The sequence below is a fragment of the Triplophysa rosa genome, linkage group LG4, assembly GCF_024868665.1.
Source record: "Triplophysa rosa linkage group LG4, Trosa_1v2, whole genome shotgun sequence".
Taxonomy (NCBI): domain Eukaryota; kingdom Metazoa; phylum Chordata; class Actinopteri; order Cypriniformes; family Nemacheilidae; genus Triplophysa; species Triplophysa rosa.
Window position 1 is genome coordinate 26,884,622 of NC_079893.1, and position 16,260 is coordinate 26,900,881.

Sequence of the window (16,260 nt, forward strand, 5' to 3'; positions counted from 1 at the left end):
ACAAACACCCAACCCTCTGAGAGGACAAGAATAAACTTTTAACATTGTTTTATGCCCCTCACCTGTTGCCCTCATTATATGCTCCCTAATACCCTTGCATTTGCTGTCTTGAGCTGGTTAGTTTTGTATTACCTCATGATATTTTGATGTTCATGTGAAGTCAAGTCATATCTAGTCTAGTTTTAGTGAAGTTTATTGTTTTAGTCTAGTCGAGTCTGTTTATTGTATTTTGTCAAGCTCCCCATTGTTTTACCCCCTGGTGGGTTTTGTTTTCCTGTTTTCGTTGTGTTTAATAAATTCTGTCAACTCGCTGTCTGCGTCTGGGTTCTGTCTGCCAATTCCTGATGGTTACAACTAATGTTTATTCAATGATATGTTTTATAGATCTTACAATATACTTTCTTATTATAAACATGTAATGTATATTATATCATTTTAAAATTATTGTGTTTTATACATTTCTAATTTTACAAAATAAAAAATATATATTTACAAGATAAATAATGTTCACATGTTTACAATCTGTTTTTATACCTTTATGCATTGTCACATGAGTCAATAAATGTAATTTTTGGGGTAAAAGCGGTGTCTTTATTTCACAGTACACAAAAATGAATGCAGTAATGCATTTTACACTAGTGACTAGTCTAATATTTGCTGTGATATAGAATACGCATTCTAATACTCTAATTGCTAATAAATCCAACCACTATTAAAAATTGAATATAACCCAGGCCTATTCTAAATCCGAGGTGTCTGAAACGCACAATTAACGCATATGGATAATATAAAAAGAGAACAGAAGCACCTACATCATATTATTATGTTAAAACATAACTCCATTGATGGGCATTCTTATATAAAGTAAAGTGATTGGTTGATACTTATATAGTACAGTATTTTTTGCAACCCTGCGACCTCAAGTAATCTATATTGCACACATCTCATTGCATATATTTAAATTACCCAGTTCATGAAAGTCATGATCAGTAATGCTGAACAACTGACAATGTATATTCTGGAGAGGGAATTTCATTCCCGTCCAAAAACCTCACAAAAGCTGACAGCATGTATAAGCTTGTTACGAAGTGTGTCGATGTCACTGTATTTGGGAAGATATAATGTGCCAAAACAGGTCTGAGCTTCTGGGAAACGATCATCTGAATCAGGACTGTTCAACTGCATAATCTTCAGGGTCACCTTTGAGAGACCTCCAGCAGGTACACGGTCCGTTCCATACATGAAAACTGAGCAAAAATGTATAGCGTGAGGATACTAGTAATCCAAAATAAAATAAAGTGCAGATTACATACATAACAGAACTTCTGATTTTCTACTGTTCATTGAGATGAAATTGTTTTAATCTCTTTACTATAACATCTGAACACAAATGTACCACCAGCCACAAACATATAACTTACAAAGAAATGTCTTTCTCTGTTCTTCAGAAAACTCGAAGAAAACAGTCCAGAAATTCTGGATCAGCTCATCAGAGGGAGAACAGTGTTCATATGTAGCACCCTGAATTAGTCAAATAAAGTACAATAAAACTAGTTACATTTATAAAGAATGGGATATGCAACTTTATGCAAATGTTTACCTTCTGAAGGTCTTCCCACTTATATAGAGGAGAACCGTAAACAACTTCTCTGAGTTCTTCAGGGTGAAATATTTTCCAGGCGTTGATGGGACAGCCTTCAGAAAAACCTGCAGAGAACTGCTCGAACTGATTCTTCACTGACTTGTTGAAAATGAAATCCACATACAAATCCACATACTTCTGTCTGCACAAACATGGAAGATACAAATTGATGTTTTTATTAACAATTAAACAAAACTTGCTTTGTGATATTATCTGTAACATATATGGCATCTAGCCGATTTAATGTGTTAACATGGAAGCGAAAATGAATTAAAATTCATGATTCATACCTGTTAAATTTGGTCACTGGAGTTTGAGCTCCATTTGAAATGAGCTCTTGGTCTTTGACCTAAAGGTATAAGCAAAAAGGCATAGGAATAAGGCATATAAACAATATATATGGAAAATAAACTTGCACTGTGGTTATCCAATCATAGTGCAGGTCGTTTATAATTGAAAACCGGAAAGGTAGCAAAGCTGCCTGTTTCATTTGAATGATCTCAAAAGCATGTGGGAAATAGTCAAACAGAATTAGTTTTTTTTTTCAGTGCACAAAAACTTCTAATAAAACTTTTAAGTGAAGTGCAACATAAAAGCACAAGAACATGTTACTTTACTGTAAAAAAAAACAAGAGGGATGGTATTACCATGAAATCCAGGTAGAGCTCATCCACTACGTCTTCATCTTCTGCCAGAAGATTTTTCAAACTTCTAATATAAGATATAAAATATGTGCTACAGTTGTCATTTTTACCCCTTGAAATGGCTAAACACCATTTTACACAGTCATCTCAGCGAAAAGATTTCACAATATTATCACAATATCTATATCTAGCTATAATTAAAATAATAATAATAAATTGATCTTTCATTTAGATTTTGTAGGGGTGCAGACAGGGAGAGTTTTGGCTCAAAATTTTAAACAGGTGCTGAATTTATTTATAATATTATTGTGTGTTGTATCTTACAGTGTGTCTACACTGATGCGGCTCGACAAGATAAAAGACAATAGAACGCATTAGAACCCATTATAATTTAAAAATTTGTCCACACTGTGCGGGGCGAGGCGACACAGCAAACCCATTAAAACAAGCCGTTGTTGTGTCGCGTCGTGCCGGTTGCGTCCGGTGTAGACTTGGTGTTAGTCCTGTGTCAGCCACCGCAGTGCTTCGAAAGAGAGTAGAGTAAGCGAGCCGCTAGATGCCGCTAAATTTCATACAATGGACCTTTAAAATAGGTTATAATTCATGCTTCAATATTAATTCATACCTAGCCTCCACTGGCGTCAGTTCCTCTAAATCGTGCAGATTGGGACTCAGGCAGAGCAGCTTTTTGAACAATGCCAGGGGGAAATTGATGTTTGTGAAATGACAGTTGTAAAGTGCCATTCCACAGACAAGCCCAAGATAGTAAAAATCAGTGATATCAGCAATCTGAAATGAAAAGGGAAATCAAGTATTGACCTGAATGGAAATAAAACATGCAAATGTGTGTTTAACTCACAGTTTAACTTTAGTATACAGTAATTGGTTTATCGAGTGGTGAACCACCGAGTGATCAATGCTATTATAACTGTGAACGTGAAAGGAATACGTACATTAGGATTGAACCAAACCAGCTGTGAGTCCTCAAAGACTTGCAGCGGCTTTTTCTGCCATGTGATAAAAGCCTCTGAAAGGAGGGAGAGGAACTCAGCAGACAAGCCCCGAAAATCTACCCCATTCTCCCCTATAAACTCCACCTGTACAGAAGACATATGGTTTAAAACAATGAAAGAAATCAGAATACGATGCCTTAAGTATAATGCCTTGTCACATATCTCAATAGTCAACTATTCGGTTTCAGCTAGTTACAAGGTATTTGCAGATGCTTTCATTACATTCGATGTTGTAGATTAGATGTTTCAGTATTGCATGCATATACATTTGACATCAAATTTATGCAAGTAAACAAACCTTCAGTGGTTGTGAATATTTGTGGATGCCTTTCTTGAGATATTTTAGTCTTTTAGTTCTTTAGTCTTTTAACAATGATTTTCTCTTTACGTTCAGCTTGTTCACAGGGACAGAGACTGCATTTTCCTGTTGGAGTTTATTCTGTAAGTACTTAGAAAGTAAAAATGATGTTAGCCCTAAAATGATCCAAATAATTTAAATAAATCGATTAAAAAGAATTGGTTTATTAACTTCAATTAGTATCGTAAATTTGTATTAGTATCATACTTATTAGAGATAACATAGCAATTTTGACAGTGTAATATTTTCTTGTGTTCCAATACAGGATGATCTAAAGATCTAATGGCACAGAAGTTGCACACTTCAGAACTGAAACGTAAAAAACGACTTACAATAAAAATGTTCTTTTTAGTTTCAGTATCAGCCACAAAACTGTAAGGGACCAACTTTTCAATATTACTCTGAAATAGGAAAAAAAGAAAACTTGAAAGAGGGCAGAATAATAGCCGAGATTCACTACATACAGTATGTGCCAACAATGGTCTTACATTCCCAAGCAGGTCGGCAACTTCAGTGATGCAAAACTGACTTTCCATTAGTGCACATTTTCTTCGCCTGTTAACCTGCATCAGCAAAGAAGAAATAGAGCATCCTGTATTTTATCATCACCATGCCTGTTTGGAGATACTCAAAATACAGGATTGTTTACCAAAAATAACCGCTTCAAAACAGAAAGCATGGTGGTCAATGATTCCCAGTGGTCACAAGGTTGTGTTGTCATTTGTGTTACGAGTCTCGTTGATTCCGAATGGAAGATTTTTACAAGCGTTCTGAAGTATGAAAATGGCATTCTAGTCCAGAGTTTTTCTGTTGAGATTTAAACATAAATGAAACAGCTGTGATTTTTTGTTTTGTAACAAATAACTTGAATGCACGTTTAAAATTGATGTTTTACCCAGTGCATCACATGGACCCAGTTTTTCAATGGCATCAGCCAAATATACAGCCAGCTGCGTTTTTTGATGTCCTTCCTGTAGGACTCGGATGAGTTCAGGCAGAATAAGATAAACTCGGAGAGCTTCTACTTCGGCCCGACAGACGCTCAGAGCTTGAAGCAGTTCTCTCTCCACAGTGTGCTGTACCTGAAGAAGTGTCACTCATTTATTTTTATGTAAAACTTTTTCATGAGAATAAAAATGACTGTGCATTGAAAAATATGTTTACCTCTAATAGGACTTTAGTCTTTGTAGCAATCTTCTCAAAAGCAAGACGAGCTAAGGAAAGATCCAGACCAGAATATTCCACTGACGTCAGAAAATGTTTGTCACGACTGATGATCCATACAAACCACATTTGAAAGAAACAGAAAGGAAATTGGCTATGAATCACTACATAAAAAAGATGAATCTCCTTTCCAAAAAAAAGATGTACTGTACTACCTTTCATCAATAAAACTCCCATTTACACATGATGGCGAGGAAAATATCCTTCTGATTTCCCTAAAAAAGCCATTTATGTACTTATTATTAACATGAAATCTGATGTATAAAGTGTCCAAAAGTTTATAACGTGATGACACTCCCACCTTTTGGTCTGTCTGCATGCATTTGTGTCATATTCTTTCAGCCACCTGTCAATCATTTGGTCATCTATTGTTGTACATACATGCGATATCACACTTGTTTCATGGTTCTAGGTAGAAAGAGACATGAGGTGTGAAACTGTGCAAGCAAAGAAGTAAAAACATGAATATATGCTGTATACTTGCTGCTTTACCTGACAGACTTGAGCAATTGAAGTGTTTCCAGCAGCTAGAACTCTCTTCACTTTTAAAGCAGGGCTGTGGTCTGATAAACAGAGCACACATACAAATAAATGTGTCCTATTATGATTATTATTTATTATTGGTTGTATTTTCTACCTGGTGGCAGATGTACAGGTAAAGGCACAGCTTGGTTAACCATTGTTCCATTCCCCAGTTGTCCTTGCTTTCCACATCCAAATGAGTAGATCATATTGAATGACTCTGACAATGCTAGAGTGTGATGCCTATAAAGAAATAACATGAAGTGACTTATCATTTCTTCTTCAACACCCACAACCAATTTTAATGAGAAAAACATGAGAAAACATCACTGCTGAAATAGCTTAAACCGCTCTAAAAAAACGGAATTTATGAAATGAAAATGTTAATATAGTGAATTGGTACCCACCCTCCACAGGCAATCTGAGACACCTTTGCTCCCATGAGTTCAGCAACCAGCCGAGGGTGATGCTCGTTCCTTAGTGAACCGTGTCCAAGCTGCCCACAACTGCCTGATCCGAATGTGAACACATATCCACCCTAAAAAAAAGATGTATTAATAATCAGTGTGTACAAATGTATTCAATACTGAGAAATAGATGAAATATTGACCAAAATATACATATTTAGGCGTCAATTTTACTCATCCGACCTTTGTCAGAATAGCAGTATGCTCTTCCCCACATGAGATAAAGATTGTTTTCTTCATATTCAAACTCTTGACACAAGTCGGAGTGTGTCTACCTGTGACAACAGCAACATCATCACCAGTATATTTTTAAGTCAAATACATTCGTAACAAGACAACAATAAATAAGTACTAGTCGTGTTCCCCAGGCCGAGCTGTCCAGCGTTGTTCTTCCCCCAGCCGAACACTGCTCCAGAGAGAGATAGAGCAAAACTGTGGTCTCCTCCAGCACTGATCTGAACTACTGGAATACCATACAGAGATTTGAGCGGTTGTGGGGACTGGATGCGGCATTCTTCCTTCTCCAAGAGAGAGGATTTCTCTAAACCCAGCTGACCATGGCTGTTTGCCCCCCACACCAACAACTGACCGTCTGAAAGCGAAAGACGTCAAGTGCAAGACCACTGGTAAATAAAGTCAGGTAGCAGTCATAATCTAATATGTGATAAACAAATAAATAATAAACAGACAAATAAAATATAATAATAAAAATAAGAACTTTCTCTCATAGTTCTTATATTTAAAAAAAAAGAACTATGACAGAAAGTTAAAAAATTTAAATACCGCGGATAATTGCAATGCAATGTTGGTTTCCACATGCCACCTGTGTAACCTGTCTGTCACAGAGAACTTTGAAGAGCCTAAAAAAATATGAATATTCATTTAAATATTGAAGAAATAATAGTAAATAGTAAAACTATTAAATGCATAAGTAATTGTATTTAAAAATAATTTAAATGTGAGATTTTAACACCGACGCACCTGCAGGAATTCCATGTCTCCATAAAAAGAATCTCTCCGTCAGATTTGCGCAGGACCGCACCAGCCGTTCCACTCTTCATCAGTTTAATATGGTCTTTCTTTAGGTTAAAGTCTAAAGAAAAACCGCAGCTTTTCATTATATAAACTTAAATAGACAGTAAATATATAGTAAAAACACACAAACACACTTTTAAGAGATAGGCTAAATAAATTACTTTGCATTACAGCATCATTTCCCTGTCCATCGCCATACTGAAGGACCGAGACGTGTCCATTTTCGCCGATGAATCCGAGACATCTTCCTATTGGTTTATCTTGGATAGTTGACTTTGGACACGAGATCTTTATCACAGAATGATCGTGTGTTGTCTTCTCCTCGGTCACATCATCAACTCCCTCACCATTACGAGTCCCCCAGTAGTAGAACATCTCTAACTACGTTTGAAGCCAAGTAATGATGCCAGTTTTCTTCCTGGAATTGTAACTTCCCTTGTTTATTGACAACAGCATCATTTCAAGCACAATCGCAACTTCAGCATTCTCCCTAGAAACGAAAGTAAAAATGCATTCCTATTGCAAATGGATTGAGAGTGTGCATGCATATTGGTTAATTATAAGTTATTGGTGCGATAATTTGATTGCCTGAATTAATAATTAACCTTTACGGATATCTTTGACGACATTTTAATGTATGCTACTATTTCGTATTTTCAATGATTTTAAAATGCTATTGTTATATATCATTATTTTCAATTAAATTATATTACTTCACGTCCTAATTATATGTACGATTAGGTTGAGAAATATGTAGGCTGAAAAAAAGGTTTGCATTTGGGCTCTTGTTTACAACTCGAGTGGAGAAGAGATGTTCAGTGTTTCGATTCAATCATTGGCTTAAATCACTGTCAATCATAGAGGTGTGCCCAATCCGTGAACGGGGAACCGATGGCTCTGATTGGTTCACGGTTGTGGTATTTTCCCTTTCGAGGCGGTCGTTAGTGTTTTACTGCCGCTCAAATGAATCGACTGTAAGATTATTGACGGTTTAAAATTGCATTGTATTAATCCGTTATCTTAAACACCAATCGAACAACGTATGTCGGTATCATTAAACTAAAGGTATGTATCAAATATAAAGGTGAAGCTAATGTGCTTTGTTGTGGCGGGTAACCGTGTTTGCTAGCAGCGCGAGCGCTGAGGGACACGACTTGATGGTTAATCTTCATCTATGCATATGTTTACCACCAATTTAAATAAATAAATACCTTAATGATGTGGTTACCGTCTGTTTTAGGCATTGTGTGTTATGAAGGATGTTAAAAAATGTTCACAGCAAGCGGTTTGAATGTATTGATAGCATGAACTTATGTAAGCGGAGTGTTGCGTCATGTTTTCCCCCCATCTGTTGATACGTAACTTAATGTTTCTTCATTTGAGTTATTCTTCTTTAAAAATGATTATTCCAGCGTCGTCTCCGTGTATTATATGTGCAGTTGTGTCAGAAATCTAGTGTGAATTAAGTAGGGGGTGTGGCACATAATTTATATACGTAATGTAGTTAGTGGGGAACTCCAGTGGGAGGGGCAGTAAACACACTGTAGCCTTCATAAAAATGTGTATTGAATCGAATGATCCTCCAACCTAGCATTTTTAGGCCTGCTTTATGCATATGTCTGCAATGCTAATGAATGTTGAAGGGGGGGTAGTGAACTCTCTGTTTACTGTTTAAACAACTAGTGAGCTTGTTTTTGACACACAAACAAAGGTACGTGCTTTACGTCACACACTGTGAACATTCCGATCCATACCTTAAAGGAATAACAGTCCTGAGGGCGGATTACTTATTTGTTGCTTTCCTTTTTGCTTTTCAGAAGTCAAGATTAATCAATCAGAGACCCACTAAGAACGAAGTTCTACGCTGAATTTTCCCTTTTGCAAGGACATTTAAAGGACATTCCTGGCTGTTTTTCTTCTATTTGTGGACCACCCAGTCGCTGAGCATGTCTGTTGCCCTTCTTGTGCGATATGCCACGCTCAGCGGGTCTCGAGTCTGCTGCAGGGCTGCCCTCGGTCTGACTGGCGCTCGCCAGAAAGACCCGAGGCGGTCTCTACACTGTCCATCATCCGTCCGATCCAGCAACTCCCGCTTTGATCCGGACAGCAGCGGCCATCCGACTACCTGGGACTCGTTTGGGATCTGGGACAACCGGATCGATGCGCCCATTTTACTTCCGTCGAGCATCCGCTACGGAAAACCCATTCCCAAAGTCAGCCTGTCCAAGGTGGGCTGCGCCTCGCTGATCGGCCAGCGGAAGGAAAATGAAGACCGATACCAGCTGTCTCATATGACGGACAATATCATGTACTTTGCAGTGTTCGACGGGCATGGAGGGGCAGAGGCTGCCGAATTTTGCCACAAGCACATGGAGCAGCATATTAAGTAAGGATCAGCCTTTAGCAATATTTGACAGTTCACCAAAATCTTTATATGATGACAAACACCTTTCCATGATGGTGGTCAGGTAGACCTCTGTGGTGATGCAACACAAACAACATTTTACAATAACAAGGCTAATCTTATAATTCTTAATGAGATAAAGTACTGCACCTTTAAACCTATTTAAAGGATTATGCGCTTTAGAGTAATGAGTAATATGATGTCCATAATGTATCAGGGCTCTAGACTAACATTTGAGAGAGGTGGCACTGGTGCTACCAAGTTATTCAGTTGATGGCAACAGAGTCATGGGGTGAGGTAAGAAAAAAGAATCACTAAAATTCAAATGTGTTTAATACATTAATAAATCAATTAGAAATGAATTCAAATCATTGTTAGTGATTTAATTATTTTTATTGTTTATGTAAACTCTCTTTCAACACTTTTCCATATTTAAAGCACATCTTTCTTAAAGCTACTTTCTTCCTTTATTTATTGTGAACAACTCATATAAAAGAACACAATTCCTTAAATATCAGTGAGTGTTTTTGGGCCCGTCCTTTATTGTTTGATGAACATTATAAACGGAGATCTTTTTTATGCTGCTGCCCCTTTAAGAGCTCGCACACTATACTGGAACACACTGTTTCCCAACTGTCTACTTTTACAAGCATTCTTGTTCATATGGGAATTTTGTGTTTATATGTCCGTTTCAGATTAAGAAGGCGTGAAAGAGAACTCAGTTTAGTATTTTGTGCTCTTGACTCCCTGGGCGCACGCATGTCTTAAAGAGGTCATATGGCACAAATACATGTTTTTCTGTGTCTTTTGTGTGTTATAAGTTGCCCATGCATTTATTAGACATGTAAATTGCTAAAATTAAAGTGTCGGAACAAAAGATGCATTCTATCTAAAAGTGAATGCTCACCCAGACCTGCCTAAAACGCCCCGTGTAACCACACCCCCCACACCCTGTCAGTTCGTGGTATGAGTTGACAAAGACCGCCCATATGTTTACGCAAGTAAGGTGGGCGTACCTGTCAGTACAATTGCTTTGGAACCTGATGTTCCAAATATGGTAAGAGTCATTACATTTCCGTCACACTCTTGCAGTATTCGACCAATCACTATGCACTGGTTAACTGGCCAATCATAGCACACCTCTCTTTTCAAAAGCTATGAGCTTTGTTCAAAATCTGCGCATTTCAGAGAGGCGGGGCAAAGAGGGGATACAAACATGCACGGTATGTGGAAAATACAGCGCTTTTGAACCTTAAATCGTGTATACACATTACATTACATCTAAAACAAACGATAATATTCGTTTTAGCCGTGTCATATGACCCCTTTAAACAACCGCGAGACCTGAAGGCTTTTAGTGAATATTCTTCATGAAAGCTGCATTGATACACGTTTGGCTTTTTATCAATATTTGTCTTTTACTCACCAATAAATAGGATTTAACGTGATGTATAAAGTTATACATGCTTTGCAGTATCGTAAGAGAGCTTTATACAATAGTATAGTTTAAACACATGTTTCCTGCATTAGCTTCACATGCATACAATACACGCAACACATTTCGTTATCTTTACTGTTTTGTACCTTAGCCGGGGAAATTCTTGTATTCTGCAGGCGGCAAAACATATTTGAGTTGCGAGATAGCATTACAATGCCTCTTACACCCGCGCATTACATTTTGGAGGCAGGGGCACTGATAGATAAGCGAATGGTTGAACGAAGGGAGATGAAAATGCGCCGCTTGCGCAATATAACATTTCTGTGCTTTAAATTTAAAATAGGCAAAAATGATATATTGATCAGTTTGGCAGTCGCACCGGTGCGACCATTTAGAAAAACTGGTCACACTGGCAGAAAAAATAGTCGCAAAATGCATCTAATGCACCATCTAGAGCTTTGTGTATATAAGACCTTACCAACTGCTTCTAATGAATTTGATTATTGTTTTTAGAAAAATTGCAGAAGAAGAGGATAACTTGGAGTTAGTTTTAACCAAAGCTTTTCTTGAGGTGGACAAAGCATTAGCACAGCACCTTCACTTCAGTGCAGATGGTAGGTTCCATTGCATTCATATGGTTTTTGAAAGCATGCCTGCTACTTGAAAAAAAACTCTAATATTCTCAGTGTCTCAGTTGTAGTTTGAGAAGTCTTAGTTGCTTCATAAGTTTTGCATTGATGCTTTAGGATACAGTGAACACAGCCAAGGAAATGTTTGTGAACTGAACACTGAAGTTATATTATCATAAAATGATGCCTAATAGAGAACAAAGTTGATTTTTTTTGCTATGGTTCACAGACGTCTCCTTGGCTCTGTAAATTGCATCATTTTAAATTGGATAGCACCTGCAAGTATATATTAGGGGTGGGGAAAATTGATTTACTGATTCTTGATTCTGATTCACAAAAATGTAAATGAATCACAATTAAATCGCACTAGTGGCCAACTTTGAAAAATTCAGATATTTCATTAGATGTACAGGGCTTGGATTGTAAACCAAAGCTTTGAGAAGAATTAAAGTCACCATGAAACGGAAGTTGCGATTGACTTCTTTTCCATATCGTGACGTGTATCCGAGTGAAACGGCTTCTGAAATTTGAAAAAAATGTAGGGCGGGGCTTTATTTTGCCCTTCCCTTTTTGATTGCAAAAATGACACCCAATAAAGCTTATTGAGTTGAGAGCCAGAAGAAAATATTGTTCCAAAATATTACTACAGAAGGAAACAAATATTATTATATATGAAATTATTATTATATCTATGAAATTGTAGTCAGTGTGTGCTTTATTTCCTTCAAACATTTTTGTTTTTATATGCATTTTTATATACATTTAAATAAATAATAATTACTAGGGCTGTGAAACGATTAATCGCATCCAGAATAAAAGTTTGTGTTTACATAATATATATCTTGTGTACAAGTGCATATTAATTTTGTATTTATAAACACAAAACATACACATACTTGTCTATATGTTTAGGAAATATTTAAATGTATTAATTTATATTTACCAGTAATTTAAATTCGAAATAAACGTTTATTTATTGTTATATTTTATGTTTTTCTAAAATAAATGAATTTATGTGTATGTGTTCATAAATACAAAATTAATTAGCACAGTATACCGACATAAATTATATAAACACAAACTTTTATTCTGGATGCGATTAATCACGATTAATCGTTTCACAGCCCTAATAATTACGTTTTAGTGTGTAGTGTTACTTTATTTTGTACCGTACTTATATTTGTTTTATAACAACTTATAATGTGCCCTCTGGACCACTACTGAATATTTTAAAAGGTGTGTTTACACCGTAGTATTTGTGGAAATAAACACATGGCAGCTGTGAGATCAATTTAAAAGCCAAGGACTATGAGGCTAAACAAACGTTAAGAAAACATCCAGTCCAACCAATGTTGTCATAAATATTAGGCATTTAAGGGAAAATGTAATAGAAATCTGCTGAGATGCCTCACTTATTTCAGTACATCACCAAACATTCAATAATTTGGAATCACATTATAACTCTTGATATGAACAATCCCACCCCTAGTATATATCATTCACACATTTTATACTGAGCTTTTTTCATTTGTCTTGAATTTTGCTTTTGTTAGATTCATGTGTTTTGCTAAGGATAATAAATGCTGTTGTGACAGATTGACTAAGGTTATGATAGGTAAATGTAGTGTGCGGCCTGCTAGCGTGGCCTGCTGCGTGACATGTCCAATCTTGCCCTGTGTGTGCGTGTTATATCCACAACAGCCTCGGACCCAGCTAACCCCCTATAAGAGCTACAGGTCTGCGGTACCTTTATGGAGGCCGGAGGGCTAGATTGCTCCAGCGGGTCCTTGCGTGGACTTCTGGAAGGTTCCTCAACTTTCTCTCTCTCTTTCTGTCGTTCTCTTTCTTATCCGTTGTTTACTCTGTTCCTCCTTCATGTGTTGGTTTCTGAAGAAACACGATTGGCTTGTTGTGTCCATTTGTATGGATTAACATATATATATATATATATATATATATATATATATATATGACTAAAAAAATGCTATCATAATTCTTAGTCGAAAAATTGGCTTTAACCGTAAAGAGAATTGTATAATTATTTTGTACTTTTTTCTAGGCTAAGCGTAACATTTTGCCTAAGCAGTGTTGTTTACTTTTATAATGTGTAACGTTACAATGTTTTAAGTCAATAATGCTGTGAGACCTGCTTGCCTTGACGTCTTGAATATATAATCTCCTTTCAAAATTCCTTCAATGTCTTGTTTCATAGTTATCAGGCGCTCGCTTCCCTAAGCAAGTACGCATGTTGCATATATTTGTGCAGAATTGGATGTTATGGTCAGTGTTTCAGAACAGGAAAATACTATAGGGGGTTGAAAATAACAATACATTTCTGTTTAAGCTGTTGTGTGTGATAAACTGTCTTGTGTGAATCACAGACAGTTAAAACATTATAGACCGTAACCACACTGCCTCCATCTCTGGTGTGTTACAGCCTCTCTGGTAAGCGCAGGCACCACGGCCACAGTGGCCCTGCTGAGAGACGGCATCGAGCTGGTGGTGGGCAGCGTGGGGGACAGCCGTGCCATGCTGTGCCGCAAAGGCAAGGCTCTCAAGCTCACCGTGGACCACACGCCTGAAAGAAAGGACGAAAAGGAGAGGTAAGATTGGATTGGTTGGCGCTCCCGGGACATATTAAAACAAGCTATGGGAGAGCGATTTGTCTGATCGTGATGTTTGTTTTGGAAGGATACGTAAAAGTGGAGGTTTTATTGCGTGGAACAGTCTGGGTCAACCACACGTCAACGGAAGGCTGGCCATGACGCGCAGCATCGGCGATTTCGACCTTAAAAGTACAGGAGTCATCGCTGAACCAGAAACCAAGAGGATTTCGGTGAGAGGAGCTGTTTTTTGGTTTGTTTAATTCGCTTTAATGTAATAAAATGTTCCAAGCTGCAAAATATCTCTATTTTTATGTTTCAGTTACATCACGTGCACGACTCATTTCTGGCCCTCACTACCGATGGCATCAACTTCATCATGAACAGTCAAGAGATCTGTGATGTCATCAACCAGTGTCACGACCCTAAAGAGGCGGCGCAGCGAATCTCTGAGCAGGTTTGATGACACAGCTACACAGCTCTGTTTTTTCTGTACAAAATCGTGTGATTTTGTAACAACTGTATATAATAAACATATACATGTGTGTTGTTGGATTATGTACATGTCTGCATGTTTTCAAAAGGTGTGCGTCTCTTGAATCCACATTTGAATTTGATTAGACTACGTGAATTGTTATGTTGACATTTGTATGATGTATGATTTTTGTTCTTCAGGCTCTTCAGTATGGTTCTGAAGACAACAGCACTATCATGGTGGTGCCATTCGGTGCGTGGGGCAAGCACAAGAGTTCAGATGTCAGCTTCTCCTTCAGCCGCAGTTTCGTCTCCAGCGGCCGCTTTGCCTAAACGGGAAAAAAACAACAGACAAAAGTGCAATATTTCGTTAATCCATATGTTGAGGGACACATCAAAAAACTATAAAGGCCACAACTCAAAAGTGTGTGGTTTCGAAATGTATAATACCTTGAGCGCGTCAGTATGATGCTGAAAAACTGTTTTGCGTAGAACACATAACAAACATTGTAATAATGTTTAAAACGCAGGTGAGAAACCTCACAGATTTGCACATTCTCAGTTTTTCCTTCCAGCTTCTTGCTTCAGTGTATAGCTTTAAGTTTCCAGTGATAACAGATGTTACGTGGTTACCCCGGTTCGGCTTCTGTTCACAGACACGAAACGCTAGATAACTCTGATGTGAATGTTATGGTACTGTAAATTTAGTACGGTAAATAGTTTGCCTTGTTTCTCATTGAAGAATCCAGGGCCGTTCTCGCTAATGGAATCTCAAAACAACTTTGTTTCATAACAGGAATTTTAAGCACTTTGAAATCTTTTAAGGTTTCGTTATTATCGTAATGGGTGACACTGCCTTTGTAGTTATGACAAGCACATTTCAGCAGCGGTCCATTGATCTTTGTCTGTTGACTAAGCATTTTCATTGGTCCATAATGAGTTTGTCTATAAAACCCTTTTGCACATTCCTTGTGCATGAACACATCTAAATAACCGTCTCTAGTTTGTAGCATAAATATTCTTTAAGATCAAATTTGAAGCCAGATCTGCGGTTGCCGTTTCAGTAATTTGCAACCCAACTTGAGGACCATTTCACAAACTAGTCAATTTTTCTGTGCCTTTTCCATAACCGTCTGTTTTTATTTTATTTGCGTGTAGTTGTTATGAAGGACTGTGGGATCGTAAGTCAAATTTGAAACTGACTTATAGTTTTGCTAGACAAACCTCATGATGTTTTGTACAGTTTCACCTACAATGCATAGAGAAGATTACAGATGTTGGGTTTGGTATTTATATAATGTGAATAAAGGACCGTTAACTTTGTGTACAATTGTATAGAAGCTATATTTAAATATTTCTTTACTCGTACAGTCTCTGAGATGAAGTATTTCGTTTTAATTTTGCTAAAGTGATTGTTGTAATGGCGGACATTCCCCGTTCAAGCGTAAATCTTTAATACACAATGTGATCTCTGATATCCACTGACTTGTTTATATTTCTGGAGCCATATGTGACCTCTTTTTATCATTAACACTTAATCCTGTATGAAGTGGAATCCATTGCGTTTCATTTATTTCGTCTCCTTTTAACCTATTAACATAGTTTCTTTTGCTGCAATGCTCTACGTGTACTGTTCCCGGGTTATTATTTTCTTTTAATGTGTATTATGTACAGTGTTAACATGTGCATGGATCTTGATCTGTAATATGTATTTTCTGTTCTGTACATGGACCTATAATCTTGCTTTATTGATATGCAGTTTCTTAAACTTGTAAAGTATGATACATCTGTGAATAAAGTTTGGTCA

At 37.1% G+C, this 16,260-nt stretch overlaps 2 protein-coding genes across 2 annotated transcripts; one reads left to right on the forward strand and one right to left on the reverse strand.

Moving 5' to 3' along the window:
• Positions 1-579: 579 nt before the first annotated feature.
• LOC130553044 (probable E3 ubiquitin-protein ligase HERC3) lies at positions 580-8,669 on the reverse strand. The gene is made up of 24 exons (XM_057331783.1): positions 8,117-8,669; positions 7,067-7,395; positions 6,852-6,963; positions 6,654-6,730; positions 6,223-6,462; positions 6,054-6,145; positions 5,811-5,941; positions 5,519-5,646; positions 5,374-5,444; positions 5,183-5,289; positions 5,037-5,096; positions 4,822-4,927; positions 4,553-4,739; positions 4,307-4,464; positions 4,146-4,220; positions 3,990-4,058; positions 3,670-3,738; positions 3,240-3,383; positions 2,912-3,075; positions 2,290-2,353; positions 1,933-1,991; positions 1,601-1,784; positions 1,422-1,521; positions 580-1,247 (listed from the first exon to the last, which is right to left on the reverse strand). The coding sequence occupies exons 2-24, from the start codon at positions 7,278-7,280 to the stop codon at positions 1,033-1,035; spliced, it is 2,826 nt and encodes a 941-aa protein (XP_057187766.1). The 5' UTR covers positions 7,281-7,395; positions 8,117-8,669; the 3' UTR covers positions 580-1,032.
• Positions 7,831-16,258, forward strand: ppm1kb (protein phosphatase, Mg2+/Mn2+ dependent 1Kb). Its single transcript, XM_057332611.1, has 7 exons — positions 7,831-7,970; positions 8,723-9,291; positions 11,261-11,361; positions 13,814-13,979; positions 14,068-14,212; positions 14,302-14,436; positions 14,655-16,258. Exons 2-7 carry the CDS (start codon positions 8,852-8,854, stop codon positions 14,784-14,786), a joined length of 1,119 nt encoding a protein of 372 aa, XP_057188594.1. The 5' UTR covers positions 7,831-7,970; positions 8,723-8,851; the 3' UTR covers positions 14,787-16,258.
• Positions 16,259-16,260: the final 2 nt, after the last annotated feature.

Excerpts from the sequence above, each read along its gene's own strand:
- LOC130553044 (XM_057331783.1), bottom strand. The coding sequence starts at position 7,280 with ATGTTCTACTACTGGGGGACTCGTAATGGTGAGGGAGTTGATGATGTG. Across the intron at positions 5,097-5,182 it reads GCATGCAGACAGACCAAAAG|GGAAATCAGAAGGATATTTT; the intron begins GTGGGAGTGTCA and ends TGGCTTTTTTAG. Across the intron at positions 4,740-4,821 it reads AGACTAAAGTCCTATTAGAG|GTACAGCACACTGTGGAGAG; the intron begins GTAAACATATTT and ends ACACTTCTTCAG.
- ppm1kb (XM_057332611.1), top strand. The coding sequence starts at position 8,852 with ATGTCTGTTGCCCTTCTTGTGCGATATGCCACGCTCAGCGGGTCTCGA. Across the intron at positions 9,292-11,260 it reads CACATGGAGCAGCATATTAA|AAAAATTGCAGAAGAAGAGG; the intron begins GTAAGGATCAGC and ends TATTGTTTTTAG. Across the intron at positions 11,362-13,813 it reads CCTTCACTTCAGTGCAGATG|CCTCTCTGGTAAGCGCAGGC; the intron begins GTAGGTTCCATT and ends GGTGTGTTACAG.